This window comes from Oncorhynchus gorbuscha, linkage group LG18 (genome assembly GCF_021184085.1).
Source record: "Oncorhynchus gorbuscha isolate QuinsamMale2020 ecotype Even-year linkage group LG18, OgorEven_v1.0, whole genome shotgun sequence".
In the NCBI taxonomy this organism is placed as follows: domain Eukaryota; kingdom Metazoa; phylum Chordata; class Actinopteri; order Salmoniformes; family Salmonidae; genus Oncorhynchus; species Oncorhynchus gorbuscha.
The window spans coordinates 82,920,347-82,934,597 of record NC_060190.1 but is presented as its reverse complement, the minus strand read 5'-3'; the positions used below and the strand labels follow the sequence as shown (position 1 = coordinate 82,934,597).

General features: G+C 46.2%; 1 protein-coding gene across 1 annotated transcript in view; it reads right to left on the bottom strand.

The window, feature by feature from the left end:
* Positions 1–14,251, bottom strand: part of LOC124003912 (phosphatase and actin regulator 3-like) — a 94,009-nt gene that overhangs the window by 37,004 nt on the left and 42,754 nt on the right. Inside the window, exons 2-7 of the mRNA XM_046312562.1 lie at positions 10,887–11,036; positions 10,633–10,806; positions 10,181–10,309; positions 7,182–7,400; positions 4,527–4,755; positions 3,514–3,728 (exon numbers count right to left, since the gene is read on the bottom strand). Of these exons, the coding sequence (XP_046168518.1) occupies positions 3,514–3,728; positions 4,527–4,755; positions 7,182–7,400; positions 10,181–10,309; positions 10,633–10,806; positions 10,887–11,036 (1,116 nt within the window). The remainder of the gene's footprint in view (positions 1–3,513; positions 3,729–4,526; positions 4,756–7,181; positions 7,401–10,180; positions 10,310–10,632; positions 10,807–10,886; positions 11,037–14,251) is intronic.

Here is a 14,251-nt window from a genome sequence, read left to right as displayed (position 1 = left end):
AACACAGTAGAAAAAAATAGTCTTTGTGCAAAAGGCATGAGGAGGTAGGCGAATAATTACAATTTAGCAGATTAACACTGGAGTGATAAATGATCAGATGGTCATGTGCAGGTAGAGATACTGGTGTGCAAAAGAGCAGAAAAGTAAATAAATAAAAACAGTATGGGGATGAGGTAGGTAAATTGGGTGGGCTATTTACCGATGGACTATGTTCCTGTACCCAAGAAAGCAAAGGTTACTGAACTAAATGACTATCGCCCCGTAGCACTGAAATCTGTCATCATGAAGTGCTTTGAGAGGCTAGTTAAGGATCATATCACCTCCACCTTACCGGTTACTCTAGACCCACTGCAGTTTACTTACCGCCCCAATAGATCCACATATGATGCTATCGCCACCACTCTGCACACTGCCCTATCCCATCTGGACAAGAAGAATACCTATGTAATAATGCTGTTCATTGACTACAGCTCAGCATTCAGCGCCATGATACCCTCCAAGCTCATCATTAAGCTTGAGGCACTGGGTCTCAACCCCGCCCTGTGAAATTGGGTCCTGGACTTCCTGACAGGCCGCCCCCAGGTGGTGAAGGTAGGAAACATCACCTCCACTTTGCTGATCCTCAACACAGGGGTGTGTGCTCAGCCCCCTGCTGTACTCCCTGTTCACCCATGATTGCGTGGCCTCCAACTCAATCATCAAGTTTGCAGACGACACAAGAGTGGTAGGCCAGGGCCTGCAGAGTGGCGCAGCGGTCTAAAGCACTAATCAGTGCTAGAGGTGTCACTACAGGTGCTTGTTCGATCCCGGGCTGTATTGCAGCCGGCCGCAACCAGGGGACCCATGAGGCGGCGCGCCATTGGCCCAGCATCACCTGGGTTAGAGGAGGGTTTGGCCGGCTGGAATGCCTTTGTCCCATCGCGCTCTAGTGACTCCTTGTGACGGCCTGGCACATGCATGTTGACTTCAGTCGCCAGCAGTATGGCGTTTCTTCTGACACATCCAAGTTAAGAGAGCAGTGTGTGAAGAAGCATTGCGGCTGGCGGGTACGTGTTTTCGAGCAGTTGCATGGCACTCGACCTTCGCCTCTCCCGAGTCCAGTACGTGGAGTTGCAGTGATGGGACAAGACTGTAACTACCAATTGGATATCACTAAATACAAATACAGAAAAAGATGATTACCAACAATGCCTACAGGGAGGAGATGAGGGTCGTGGCGGAGTGTGGTTCCAGGAAAACAACCTCTCACTCAATGTCAACAACAAGGAGCTGATTGTGGACTTCGGGAAACAGCGGAGGGAGCACGACCCAATGCGTTCCACATTGATGGGAACGCAGTGGAGAAGGTGGTAAGCTTCAAGTTCCTCGGCATAAAACATCACTCACAATCTGAAATGGTCCACCTACATAGACAGTGTGTTGAAGAAAGTGCAACAGCGCCTCTTCTTCACGAGGCTGAAGAAATTTAACTTGGCCCCTAAGACCTTCACAAACTTTTATAGATGCAGCATTGAAAGCATCCTGTCCGGCTGTATCACCGCCTGGTACGGCAACTGCACTGTCCGCAACCACAGTGCTCTCCAGAGGGCGGTGCGGTCTGCCCACCGGTTACTCATCCCTGCACCTTAGAGCCCTATCATGGGACACTGGTCACTTTAATAATGGAACACTGGCCACTTTAATGATGGAACACTGGCCACTTTAATGATGGAACACTGGCCACTTTAATAATGGAACACTGGTCACTTTAATAATGGAACACTGGTCACTTTAATAATGGAACACTGGCCACTTTAATAATGGAACACTGGCCACTTTAATAATGGAACACTGGCCACTTTAATAATGGAACACTGGCCACTTTAATAATGGAACACTGGTCACTTTAATAATGGAACACTGGTCACTTTAATAATGGAACACTGGCCACTTTAATAATGGAACATTGGCCACTTTAATGTTTCCAACCTGTGTTACTCATTTCATATGTATATACGGTATTCAAGTCCATCCTATTCAACCATTGCTGTATCTATACTATTCTATCCTACGTATTCTACAGATATACTACATATTATATCCACCTACTGTCCATAGTCTATACATCCTATCATATATATTATACAGTATATATACACTACATGATCCACGTATTCCACAGATATACTACATATTATAGAGATATACCATCTACAGATATACCATATATTCTATCCACCTACTGTCCATAGTCTATACATCCCATCATCAATGTTCCCTCAAAATCATGTCGCCACTGAGCTAATTTCAGGCCTGCTGAGCCCAAACTTGAACGTTGTGAAGATTCTTAGCAACTTCCAGCGCACATTTTGAAAAAACCTGCCGGGCTTGACATTAATAACCTGTTTCTCCACGTGTCCTTCAGACAAGGAGGTGACTGAACATGTTGTTTGGTGAAAGAAAATATTTTACAAAATACAATGCATTATTATTCCCTTACCATTATTACAGAGAATCAGACATGATGCTAAGACCTACTGACAATGCATTATTACAGAGAATCAGACATGATGCTAAGACCTACTGACAATGCATTATTACAGGGAATCAGACATGATGCTAAGACCTACTGACAATGCATTATTACAGAGAATCAGACATGATGCTAAGACCTACTGACAATGCATTATTACAGAGAATCAGACATGATGCTAAGACCTACTGACAATGCATTATTACAGAGAATCAGACATGATGCTAAGACCTACTGACAATGCATTATTACAGAGAATCAGACATGATGCTAAGACCTACTGACAATGTTCGTTTATGGAGATTGCATGGCTGTGTGCTCGATTTTATACACCTATCAGTAATGGGTATGGCTGAAATAGCCGAATCCACTAATTTGAAGGTATCTCCACATAACTCTGTATATATAGGAGAGGAGAGATACTCTGAGGACTCAGAGAGTTGAGGACACAATGCACTACAGCAGCACAGCCAAACACTGATTGGCTGAAGGTGTGTTTCTATGTGTGTGTGTTTGTGTGCTTCTATGTGTGTGTGTTTGTGTGTGTGTGCATGTGTGTGTGTTTGTGTGCGTGTGCGTGTGCATGTGTGTGTGTTTGTGTGCATGTGTTTGTGTGCATGTGAGCATGTGCGTGTGTTTCTGTGCGTGTGCGTGTGTTTCTGTGCGTGTGCATGTGTGTTTGTGTGTTTGTGTGTGTGTTTCTGTGCGTGTGCATGTGTGTGTGTTTGTGTGCATGTGTTTGTGTGCATGTGAGCATGTGCGTGTGTTTCTGTGCGTGTGCGTGTGTTTCTGTGCGTGTGCATGTGTGTTTGTGTGTATGTTTGTGTGCGTGTGTTTCTGTGCGTGTGTGTGTGTTTGAGTGTGTGTTTGTGTGTGTGTGCTTCTGTGCGTGTGCATGTGTGCGCGTTTGTGGGTGGGTGGGTAGGTGGGTGGGTGGGTGGGTAGGTGGGTGGGTGGGTGGGTGGGTGCGTGTGGGTGTGGGTGTGGGTGTGGGTGTTTACCGGAGATGACGGAGTCGTTCCAACGGTCAGGATCGTCTAGACGTCTGTTCTCCTTGTTCTCATCTGACTCTCTCTCTCTCTCCTTCTCCCTCTCCTTCTCTCTCTCCTTCTCTCTCTCCGAGGCTCCAAACAGCTCTTTCTCCACGCTGGCTGTATGCAACAGATGACCGTCGGACCGACGCTTCGGAGAAGAGTGTATCTCATTTGGTTGGAAACTGGAGGACAACAGAGCACATAGATCCCTTCAAATAAAAGGGGGGATTGATCTGGCAACTGAAGGGCTGCTGGGTTCACATCCTAACAATCCTCAACCGTTGTGGCCTTGAGCAAGGCACTTTACCCTACAACAACATGCTTTCCATCCATCTACCTGTCCTGTCTGTGTTTGGTGATTGATTGATTGATTGATTGGTGTCCTACCTGTGCTGTCTGTGTTTGGTGATTGATTGATTGATTGGTGTCCTACCTGTGCTGTCTGTGTTTGGTGATTGATTGATTGATTGGTGTCCTACCTGTGCTGTCTGTGTTTGGTGATTGATTGATTGATGTCCTACCTGTGCTGTCTGTGATTGGGGTCTTACCTGTGCTGTCTGTGTTTGGTGATTGATTGATTGATGTCCTACCTGTGCTGTCTGTGATTGGGGTCTTACCTGTGCTGTCTGTGTTTGGTGATTGATTGATTGGTGTCCTACCTGTGCTGTCTGTGTTTGGTGATTGATTGATTGGTGTCCTACCTGTGCTGTCTGTGTTTGGTGATTGATTGATTGGTGTCCTACCTGTGCTGTCTGTGTTTGGTGATTGATTGATTGGTGTCCTACCTGTGCTGTCTGTGTTTGGTGATTGATTGATTGATGTCCTACCTGTGCTGTCTGTGATTGGGGTCTTACCTGTGCTGTCTGTGTTTGGTGATTGATTGATTGGTGTCCTACCTGTGCTGTCTGTGTTTGGTGATTGATTGATTGGTGTCCTACCTGTGCTGTCTGTGTTTGGTGATTGATTGATTGGTGTCCTACCTGTGCTGTCTGTGTTTGGTGGCCTGGGCGCGATGGAGCTCCTCAATGATGCAGCTGGGTGGTGGTGGGGGGTGCAGCATCCCCAGGTGGGGAGAGCCAGTAGGCGTGGTGATCCGTCCTCTCAGCAAGGAATCCGGGGAGGTTCTGGGCAGAGTGAAGGTCCTGGGGAAAGTGGCTGGAGACTTCTTCCTCTCTGGGTTAGCACCCGACTTAGGGAAAGGGTGAGGACCTGGAGAGAGTATTATAATAATATAATGTTACTGTTACTCTGTTGGTAAATATAATGGTGAAGGTCCTGGGTAGAATGGTTGGAGATCTCTTCATGGGATATGACCTCTTATCAGACAGTGTTACTCTGTTAGTAAATATAATTGGTGAAGGTCCTGGGTAAAATGGTACAGACATTATGATTGGAGACCTCTTCATGGGTTGAGGACCTGTCTGTTATCAGACATCATGGTTGGAGACCTCTTCATGGGTTGAGGACCTGTCTGTTATCAGACATTATGGTTGGAGACCTCTTCATGGATTAGGTTGAGGACCTGTCTGTTATCAGACATTATGGTTGGAGACCTCTTCATGGATTAGGTTGAGGACCTGTCTGTTATCAGACATTATGGTTGGAGACCTCTTCATGGGTTAGGTTGAGGACCTGTCTGTTATCAGACATTATGGTTGGAGACCTCTTCATGGGGGTTGAGGACCTGTCTGTTATCAGACATTATGGTTGGAGACCTCTTCATGGATTAGGTTGAGGACCTGTCTGTTATCAGACATTATGGTTGGATTAATTATTATTTTAAAAATTCACTCATCAATCTAAACACTATTCTCCATAATGACAAAGCAAAAACAAGTACAATTTTTTGTGCAAATTTATACTAAACTGAAATACCTTATTAACATAAGTATTCAGACTCTTTGCTATGAGACTCAAAAATGAGCTCAGGTGCATACCACATTCCAGTGATCATGCTTGAGATGGAGTCCACATGTGTAAATTCAATTGATTGGACATGATTTGGGAAGGCACACACTTGTCTATATAAGGTCCCACAGTTGACAGTGCACGTCAGAGCAAAAACCAAACCATGAGGTCGAAGGAATTGTCTGTAGAACTACGAGACAGGATTGTGTCAAGGTACAAAAAAAAATATGCAGCATTGAAGGTCCCCAAGAACACAGTGGCCTTCATCATTGATAACTGGAAGATGTTTGGCCGCCAGGCCAAACTGAGCAATCGGGGGAGAACGGCCTTGGTCAGGGAGGTGACCAAGAACCTGATGTCACTCTGACAGAGCTCCAGAGTTCCTCTGTGGAGATGGGAGAATCTTCCAGAAGGAAGAAGGACAACCATCTCTGCAGCACTCCACCAATCAGGTCTTTATGGTAGAGTGGCCAGACGGAAGCCACTCCTCAGTAAAAGGCACGCCAGCCCACTTGCAGTTTGCCAAAAGGCACCTAAAGGACTCTCAGACCATGAAAAATAAGATTCTCTGGTCTCCTACATGTACAAATCCCTTTGACTAACCTGTACACCCCGCACATTGACTCGGTGACCCCTGTATACAGCCTCATTGTTGGTATTTTATTATTACCTTTTTCAATGTTTTATTTTTTACTTATATTTTTTAATAAACAATTACTTAGCTCTATTTTCTTAAAACTGCATTGTCGGTTAAGGGCTTGTAAGTAAGCATTTCACAGTACACCTGTTGTATTTGGCGCAAATGACAAATAAAATACATTTTTATGAAACCAAGATTGAACTCTTTGGCCTGAATGCCAAGTGTCACATCTGGAGGAAACCTCTTACCATTCCCTATGGTGAAGCATGGTGGTGGCAGCATCATGCTGTGGGGATGTTTTTCAGCGGAAGGGACTTGGAGACTGGTCAGCATCAAGGGAAAGATGAACGTACAAAGTACAGAGAGATCCTTAATAAAAACCTGCTCCAGAGTGCTCAGGACCTCAGACTGGGGCGAAGATTCACCTTCCAACAAGACAACAACCCTTCCTCACACAGCCAGGACAAGTCTCTGAATGTCCTTGAGTGGCCCAACCAGAGCCCGGACTTGAACCAGATCGAACATCTCTGGAGAGACCTGAAAAAAGCTGTGCAGCAACGCTCCCCATCCAACCTGACAGAGCTTGAGAGGATCTGCAGAGAAGAATGGGAGAAACTCCCCAATTACAGGTGTGCCAAGCTGGTAGCATCATACCCAAGAAGACTTGAGGCTGTAATCACTGCCAAAGGTGCTTCGACAATGTTTTGAGTAAAGGGTCTGAAAACTTATCTAAATGTGATTTTATTTATAATTTGTTTTTCAAAAATGATTTGCTTTGGCATTATGGGGTATTGTGTGTAGATTGATCATTTTAGAATAAGGCTGTAATGTAACAAAATGTGGACAGAGACAAGGGGTCTTAATACTTTCTGAATGCACTGTATACAGTATTTATATATATATATATAAATATATAACATACTAGCCTGGTGGAGAGGTATAAGATACTATGATGATCTGTGATAGTTCAACCCCCTGTCAGCCCAGCTTGGACCGTATTAAGCCAGCAGTATGAGGCTTCTTAGCGTTTGCTATCAGGCAAACAGGCCAGTAACAGAGGCTAGCTAGAAGCTGATATGAGACTTACCCTCTAGACTGCCCAGCCTGGTCAGTAGTTTGGGCCGGTTGGGGGGTGGCGGGGTGCCGGCCCGGCAGGATGGGGGGTCCATTGGGTGGGGTGTCTCCTGTCCCCCTCCTGTCTCAGCCTGTCCCAGAGTATTGTCCACACAGGAGTCGCAGAGGGACGCATCCTCCTCACTCTGGCTCGGGAGGGCCACCATCACAATATCCTCTGTCAGGTCCACCACTGAAACAAACAATATCATCATGTTGTTTCCTGCTTGGCCCTCCTATGTTGAACATAATAAACGGCTCTCTATCCACTGGATGTGTACCAAACTCACTAAAAGTGGCAGTAATAAAGCCTCTCTTGAAAAAGCCAAACCTTGACCCAGAAAATATAAAAAACTATCGGCCTATATCGAATCTTCCATTCCTCTCAAAAATTTTAGAGAAGGCTGTTGCGCAGCAACTCACTGCCTTCCTGAAGACAAACAATGTATACGAAATGCTTCAGTCTGGTTTTAGACCCCATCATAGCACTGAGACGGCACTTGTGAAGGTGGTAAATTACATTTTAATGGCATCGGACCGAGGCTCTGCATCTGTCCTCGTGCTCCTAGACCTTAGTGCTGCTTTTGATACCATCGATCACCACATTCTTTTGGAGAGATTGGAAACCCAAATTGGTCGACACGGACATGTTCTGGCCTGGTTTAGATCTTATCTGTCGGAAAGATATCAGTTTGTCTCTGTGAATGGTTTGTCCTCTGACAAATCAACTGTAAATTTCGGTGTTCCTCAAGGTTCCGTTTTAGGACCACTATTGTTTTCACTATATATTTTACCTCTTGGGGATGTTATTCGAAAACATAATGTTAACTTTCACTGCTATGCGGATGACACACAGCTGTACATTTCAATGAAACATGGTGAAGCCCCAAAATTGCCCTCGCTAGAAGCATGTGTTTCAGACATAAGGAAGTGGATGGCTGCAAACTTTCTACTATTAAACTCGGACAAAACAGAGATGCTTGTTCTAGGTCCCAAGAAACAAAGAGATCTTCTGTTGAATCTGACTGTGAAGGACCTCGGCGTTACTCTGGACCCTGATCTCTCTTTTGAAGAACATATCAAGACCATTTCGAGGACAGCTTTTTTCCATCTACGTAATATTGCAAAAATCAGAAACTTTCTGTCCAAAAATGATGCAGAAAAATGAATCCATGCTATTGTCACTTCTAGGTTAGATTACTGCAATGCTCTACTTTCCGGCTACCCGGATAAAGCACTAAATAAACTTCAGTTAGTGCTAAATACGGCTGCTAGAATCCTGACTAGAACCAAAATATTTGATCATATTACTCCAGTGCTAGCCTCTCTACACTGGCTTCCTGTCAAAGCAAGGGCTGATTTCAAGGTTTTACTGCTAACCTACAAAGCATTACATGGGCTTGCTCCTACCTATCTCTCTGATTTGGTCCTGCCGTACATACCTACACGTACGCTACGGTCACAAGACGCAGGCCTCCTAATTGTCTCTAGAATTTCTAAGCAAACAGCTGGAGGCAGGGCTTTCTCCTATAGAGCTCCATTTTTATGGAACGGTCTGCCTACCCATGTCAGAGACGCAAACTCGGTCTCAACCTTTAAGTCTTTACTGAAGACTCATCTCTTCAGTGGGTCATATGATTGAGTGTAGTCTGGCCCAGGAGTGGGAAGGTGAACGGAAAGGCTCTGGAGCAACGAACCGCCCTTGCTGTCTCTGCCTGGCCGGTTCCCCTCTTTCCACTGGGATTCTCTGCCTCTAACCTTATTACAGGGGCTGAGTCACTGGCTTACTGGGGCTCTCTCATGCCGTCCCTGCAGGGGGTGCATCACCTGAGTGCGTTGATTCACTGTTGTAGTCGGCCTGTCTGGGTTGGCGCCCCCCCCCCCCTTGGGTTGTGCCGTAGCGGAGATCTTTGTGGGCTATACTCAGCCTTGTCTCAGGATGGTAAGTTGGTGGTTGAAGATATCCCTCTAGTGGTGTGGGGGCTGTGCTTTGGCAAAGTGGGTGGGGTTATATCCTTCCTGTTTGGCCCTGTCCGGGGGTGTCCTCGGATGGGGCCACAGTGTCTCCTGTCCCCTCCTGTCTCAGCCTCCAGTATTTATGCTGCAGTAGTTTGTGTCGGGGGGCTAGGGTCAGTTTGTTATATCTGGAGTACTTCTCCTGTCCTATTCGGTGTCCTGTGTGAATCTAAGTGTGCGTTCTCTAATTCTCTCCTTCTTTCTTTCTCTCTCTCGGAGGACCTGAGCCCTAGGACCATGCCCCAGGACTACCTGACATGATGACTCCTTGCTGTCCCCAGTCCACCTAGCCATGCTGCTGCTCCAGTTTCAACTGTTCTGCCTTACTATTATTCGACCATGCTGGTCATTTATGAACATTTGAACATCTTGGCCATGTTCTGTTATAATCTCCACCCGGCACAGCCAGAAGAGGACTGGCCACCCCACATAGCCTGGTTCCTCTCTAGGTTTCTTCCTAGGTTTTGGCCTTTCTAGGGAGTTTTTCTAGCCACCGTGCTGCCTCTAATATTACAGGGGCTGAGTCACTGGCTTACTGGGGCTACTACACCTGCATTGCTTGCTGTTTGGGGTTTTAGGCTGTGTTTCTGTACAGCACTTTGAGGTATCAGCTGATGTACGAAGGGCTATATAAATACATTTGATTTGATTTGATCATCAACAACACAGTCCTCTGTCAGGTCCACCACGGAAACAAACAATATCATCATCAACAACACAGTCCTCTGTCAAATTATTGATATTAAAAGTTTTCTTGTAAATCTGAAATGAATCAGCTGGCTTACTGTGGTTCTGATCTCATATCATTGTGCCTTTATAAGATGCCATACATAATATGACTGCAGAGGTTCAAGAAAACAGCCGACACTGCACTGCAGTCCTAACTCAAAATTTGGGGGACATTTGTCCTACCTGTAGAGGGGTCAGAGGTTAGAGGTCGGAGGTCAGAGGTCGTACCTGTAGAGGGGTTGTCTTCGTCGCTGACCAGGTCCTCTGAGGTGGTTGCCAGGGGAGCCAGAGGTTCCTCCTCCTCTGTATCTGATTGGCTGGGAGGGTCCTCTACACCCCCACACGCCTCACAACACTCTAAACACACACACAGACACACAGACACAGGAGTTATACAGAAGTTTATCGGCATGAAAGTATTAACATTTTTATTACTACAGTGGGTTGTGTGTGGGAGTGTGTGTGTGTGTGTGTGTGTGTGTGTGTGTGTGTGGGAGTGGTGTTTTTATTATTAGTGGTGTGTGTGTGTGTGTGGTGTGTGTGTGTGTGTGTGTGTGTGTGTGTGTGTGTGAGTGTGAGTGTGTGTGTGTGTGTGTGTGTGTGTGTGTGTGTGTGTGTGTGTGTGTGTGTGTGTGTGTGTGTGTGTGTGTGTGTGTGTGTGTGTGTGTGTGTGTGTGTACCTGGCTCAGTCCCCTCTAGGCCCCTCCTAACCAGTTGGTCTGGGCTCTCCAGGCCCCTCCTAACCAGTTGGTCTGGGGTCTCCAGGCCCCTCCTAACCCGTTGGTCTGGGGTCTCCAGGCCCCTCCTAACCAGTTGGTCTGGGGTCTGTGGTACCGCTGCCTTCCTCTCTACAGCTGAAACACACAGAACAATATCAGCAGGTTCATCACACATACATTCCGTTAGATAAAAGTCAAGCGTCCATCTTGGTCACCTGAGGAGTTCTGCTGCTTCTTTTTCCTCCACTTCCAGGGTTTAAAGATCCGTCCCAGACTGGCCAGTTTACTGTTCATCCTTACCGGAGGGGTCCGCACCCCCGAGACCACACCCCCCAGAGCACCCTCCCCCTGCTGCTGTTCCATCACTGAGAGGTGAGAGGGAGGAGGAGAGGAGAGGAAGGGAAGAGAAGAGAGCTCAGATTTAACCCAGCATCACCTATAGGACTAACAGGGAACTGTTAGAGGGTAGTGCGAATGGCCCAGCACATCACTGGGGCCAAGCTTCCTGCCATCCAGGACCTCTATACCAGGCGGTGTCAGAGGAAGGCCCTCAAAAATTGCCAAAGATTCCAGCCACCCTACTGTAATCATAGAATGTTTTCTCTGCTACCACACGGCAGGCGGTACCAGATCGCCAAGTCTCGGTCCAAAAGGCTTCAGCTTCTACCCTCCAAGCTATAATACTGTTGAACAGCCAATCAAATGGCTACCTGTTTGCATTGTCCCCACTCCACCCCCCATTTTTACGCTGCTGCTCCTCTCTGTTAATTATCTATGCATAGTCCCTTTACCTATATCTACATATTACTTGAATTACCTCAACAAAAAAAAAAACTTAGAACATCCAACCAAAAGCACGGAGACCCAAATAATGGTGAATTACGCCTTCATTACTGTGAGACTTTGAAACTCTATAAACGTAACATTCGGAACCAAAAAAGCACAGTTCAACAGCAAGCAGCTGACACTAACTGAGGAGTCCATAAACACAACCTGAAGGAAAATTCAAACTAGAGGAATTAGCGATACAAAATGGGGACATATGGACAACCCATTTAAAAACCCTCTACAACATCGTTCAAATTGATGCAAACGCAGAACAATGTCAAATTCATGGGAAGTTCAATGTATTCGAAAAAGCTAGAAAGGACAATCAAAATCAATTGGATTCCCCAATTTACTGACCAGGAGCTCTATAACAAATTTCAGGCACTCACATTTTTTAAAGCATGCGGACCTGATGGTAACCTAAATAATTTCAGGTTCTGCCCCGAATCCAAAAGACTGCTGAACAGCTTGAACAGCTTCCCCCAATCCTTAACATTGTTGAACAGCTTCTACCCTCAATCCATAAGGCTGCTGAACAGCTAATCACATGGATACCCGGACTATCGTATAAATGGATACCCGGAATATCGTATAAACCCAAGATGGCTTAGCAGTAGGACGTGTGTATTTGTCTTTGTCTTATCCCGTGTCTTATCCCGTGTAAATAGCCAGTCTTTTTTGTATATAACTTAATCTCACTTTCTATCTACGAACTAAATATACTTTCCTGTAACCCGCCTCACCCAATGTGGTAGGGTTCTGCAATTTTTATTCCTTATAACTGGAACTTCCATCAGGATCAAGCCAGCTAACTAGCTATTAGTCTTTGTTAGCCACGGCTAGCGGTCTTCACCTTTTTCTCAGTCACCAGCCAGCCTTAGCTCGGACAAAACCTACCAGTCTGCACAGCGCGATATCAACCCAGAGCATATCAGACTGTTTCTCTCTACCACATCACCGGATTCCTGCCGCTCTGGATCATTACACCGGATCATCGCAGTTAGCTAGCTGCAAACGTCTGGCTACTGTTAGCTAACGGTCCCGAAGCAAGCACCAGCTAGCCTTGAGCTTTTCACCCTATGATCACTCGGCTACACAGCTGAAGCCTCCTGGACTGTTTCAATAACACGGTACCTCATTTTGTTCACCTGTCGGCCCCAGCCTCGAACTCAGGTCCTGTAGGTATCTAACTGACCCTCTCTGCCCATTCATCACCATTTACCTGTTGGCCCCAGCCTTAAACTCAGGTCCTGTATGTAGCTAACTGGCGTGCTCTGCCCAATCATCGCCATTTACCTGTCGGCCCCAGCCTCCAACTCAGGTCCTGTATGTACCTCACTGACCCTCTCTGCCCATTCATCACCATTTACCTGTTGGCCCCAGCCTCCACCTCAGGTCCTGTACGTATCTAACTGACCCTCTCTGCCCATTCATCACCATTTACCTGTTGTTGTCATAGCTCTCCTAAGCAACACCTGTGATTGCTTTATGCCTCTCTCTAATGTCAAAATGCCTTGTCTACTGCTGTCTTTGCTTGTTCTTATTGTTCTATTTCACTGTAGAGCCCCCAGGCCTGCTCAAAATGCCTTATAAAGCTCTTTTGTCCCACCCCACACATATGCGAAGACCTCACCTGTCTTAACTGACACCACCAGAGACAAAACCTCTCTCATCGTCACTCAACACTTAGGTTTACCTCCACTGTACTCACATCCTACTATACCATTGTCTGTACATTATGCCCTGAATCTATTCTACCACGCCCAGAAATCTGGTCCTTTTATTCTCTGTCCCCAATGCACTAGACGACCAGTTCTTATAGCCTTTAGCAGTACCCTTATCTGTTCCTCTGGCGATGTAGAGGTTAACCCAGACCCTGTAGCCCCCAGTTCCACTCCCATTCCCCAGGTGCTCTCATTTGTTGACTTCTGTAACCGTAAAAGCCTTGGTTTCATGCATGTTAACATCAGAAGCCTCCTCCCTAAGTTTGTTTTATTCACTGCTTTAACACACTCCGCCAACCCTGATGTCCTAGCCGTGTCTGAATCCCGGTTTAGGAAGGCAAAACAAAAATTCAGAAATGTCCATCCCCAACTACAACATGTTCCTCCAAGATAGAACTGCCAAAGGGGGTGGAGTTGCAAACTACTGCAGAGATAGCCTGCAGAGTTATGTCATGCTATACAGGTCTATGCCCAACAGTTCGAGCTTCTACTTTTTTTAAATCCACCTTTCCAGAAATAAGTCTCTCACTGTTGCCGCTTGTTATAGACCCCCCTCAGCCCCCAGCTGTGCCCTGGACACCATATGTGAATTAATTGCCCCCCATTTATCTTCAGAGTTTGTACTGTTAGGTGACCTAAACTGGGATATGCTTAACACCCAGGCCATCCTACAATCTAAACTAGATGCCCTCAATCACACACAAATTATCAAGGAACATACCAGGTACAACACCAAATCTGTAAACATACCTCTGCTGTCTTCAACCTGGATCTCAGCGATCACTGCCTCATTGACTGCGTCCGTAATGGGTCCGTGGTCAAACGACCACCATCACCGTCAAATGCTCCCTAAAACACTTCAGCGAGCAAGCCTTTCTAATCGACCTGGCCCGGGTATCCTCAAAAAATGTAGAACTAAGAACAGATATAGCCCTTGGTTCTCTCCAGACCTGACTGCCCTTGACCAGCACAAAAACATCATGTGGCATACTGCATAAGCATCGTATAGCCCCCGTGATATGCACATT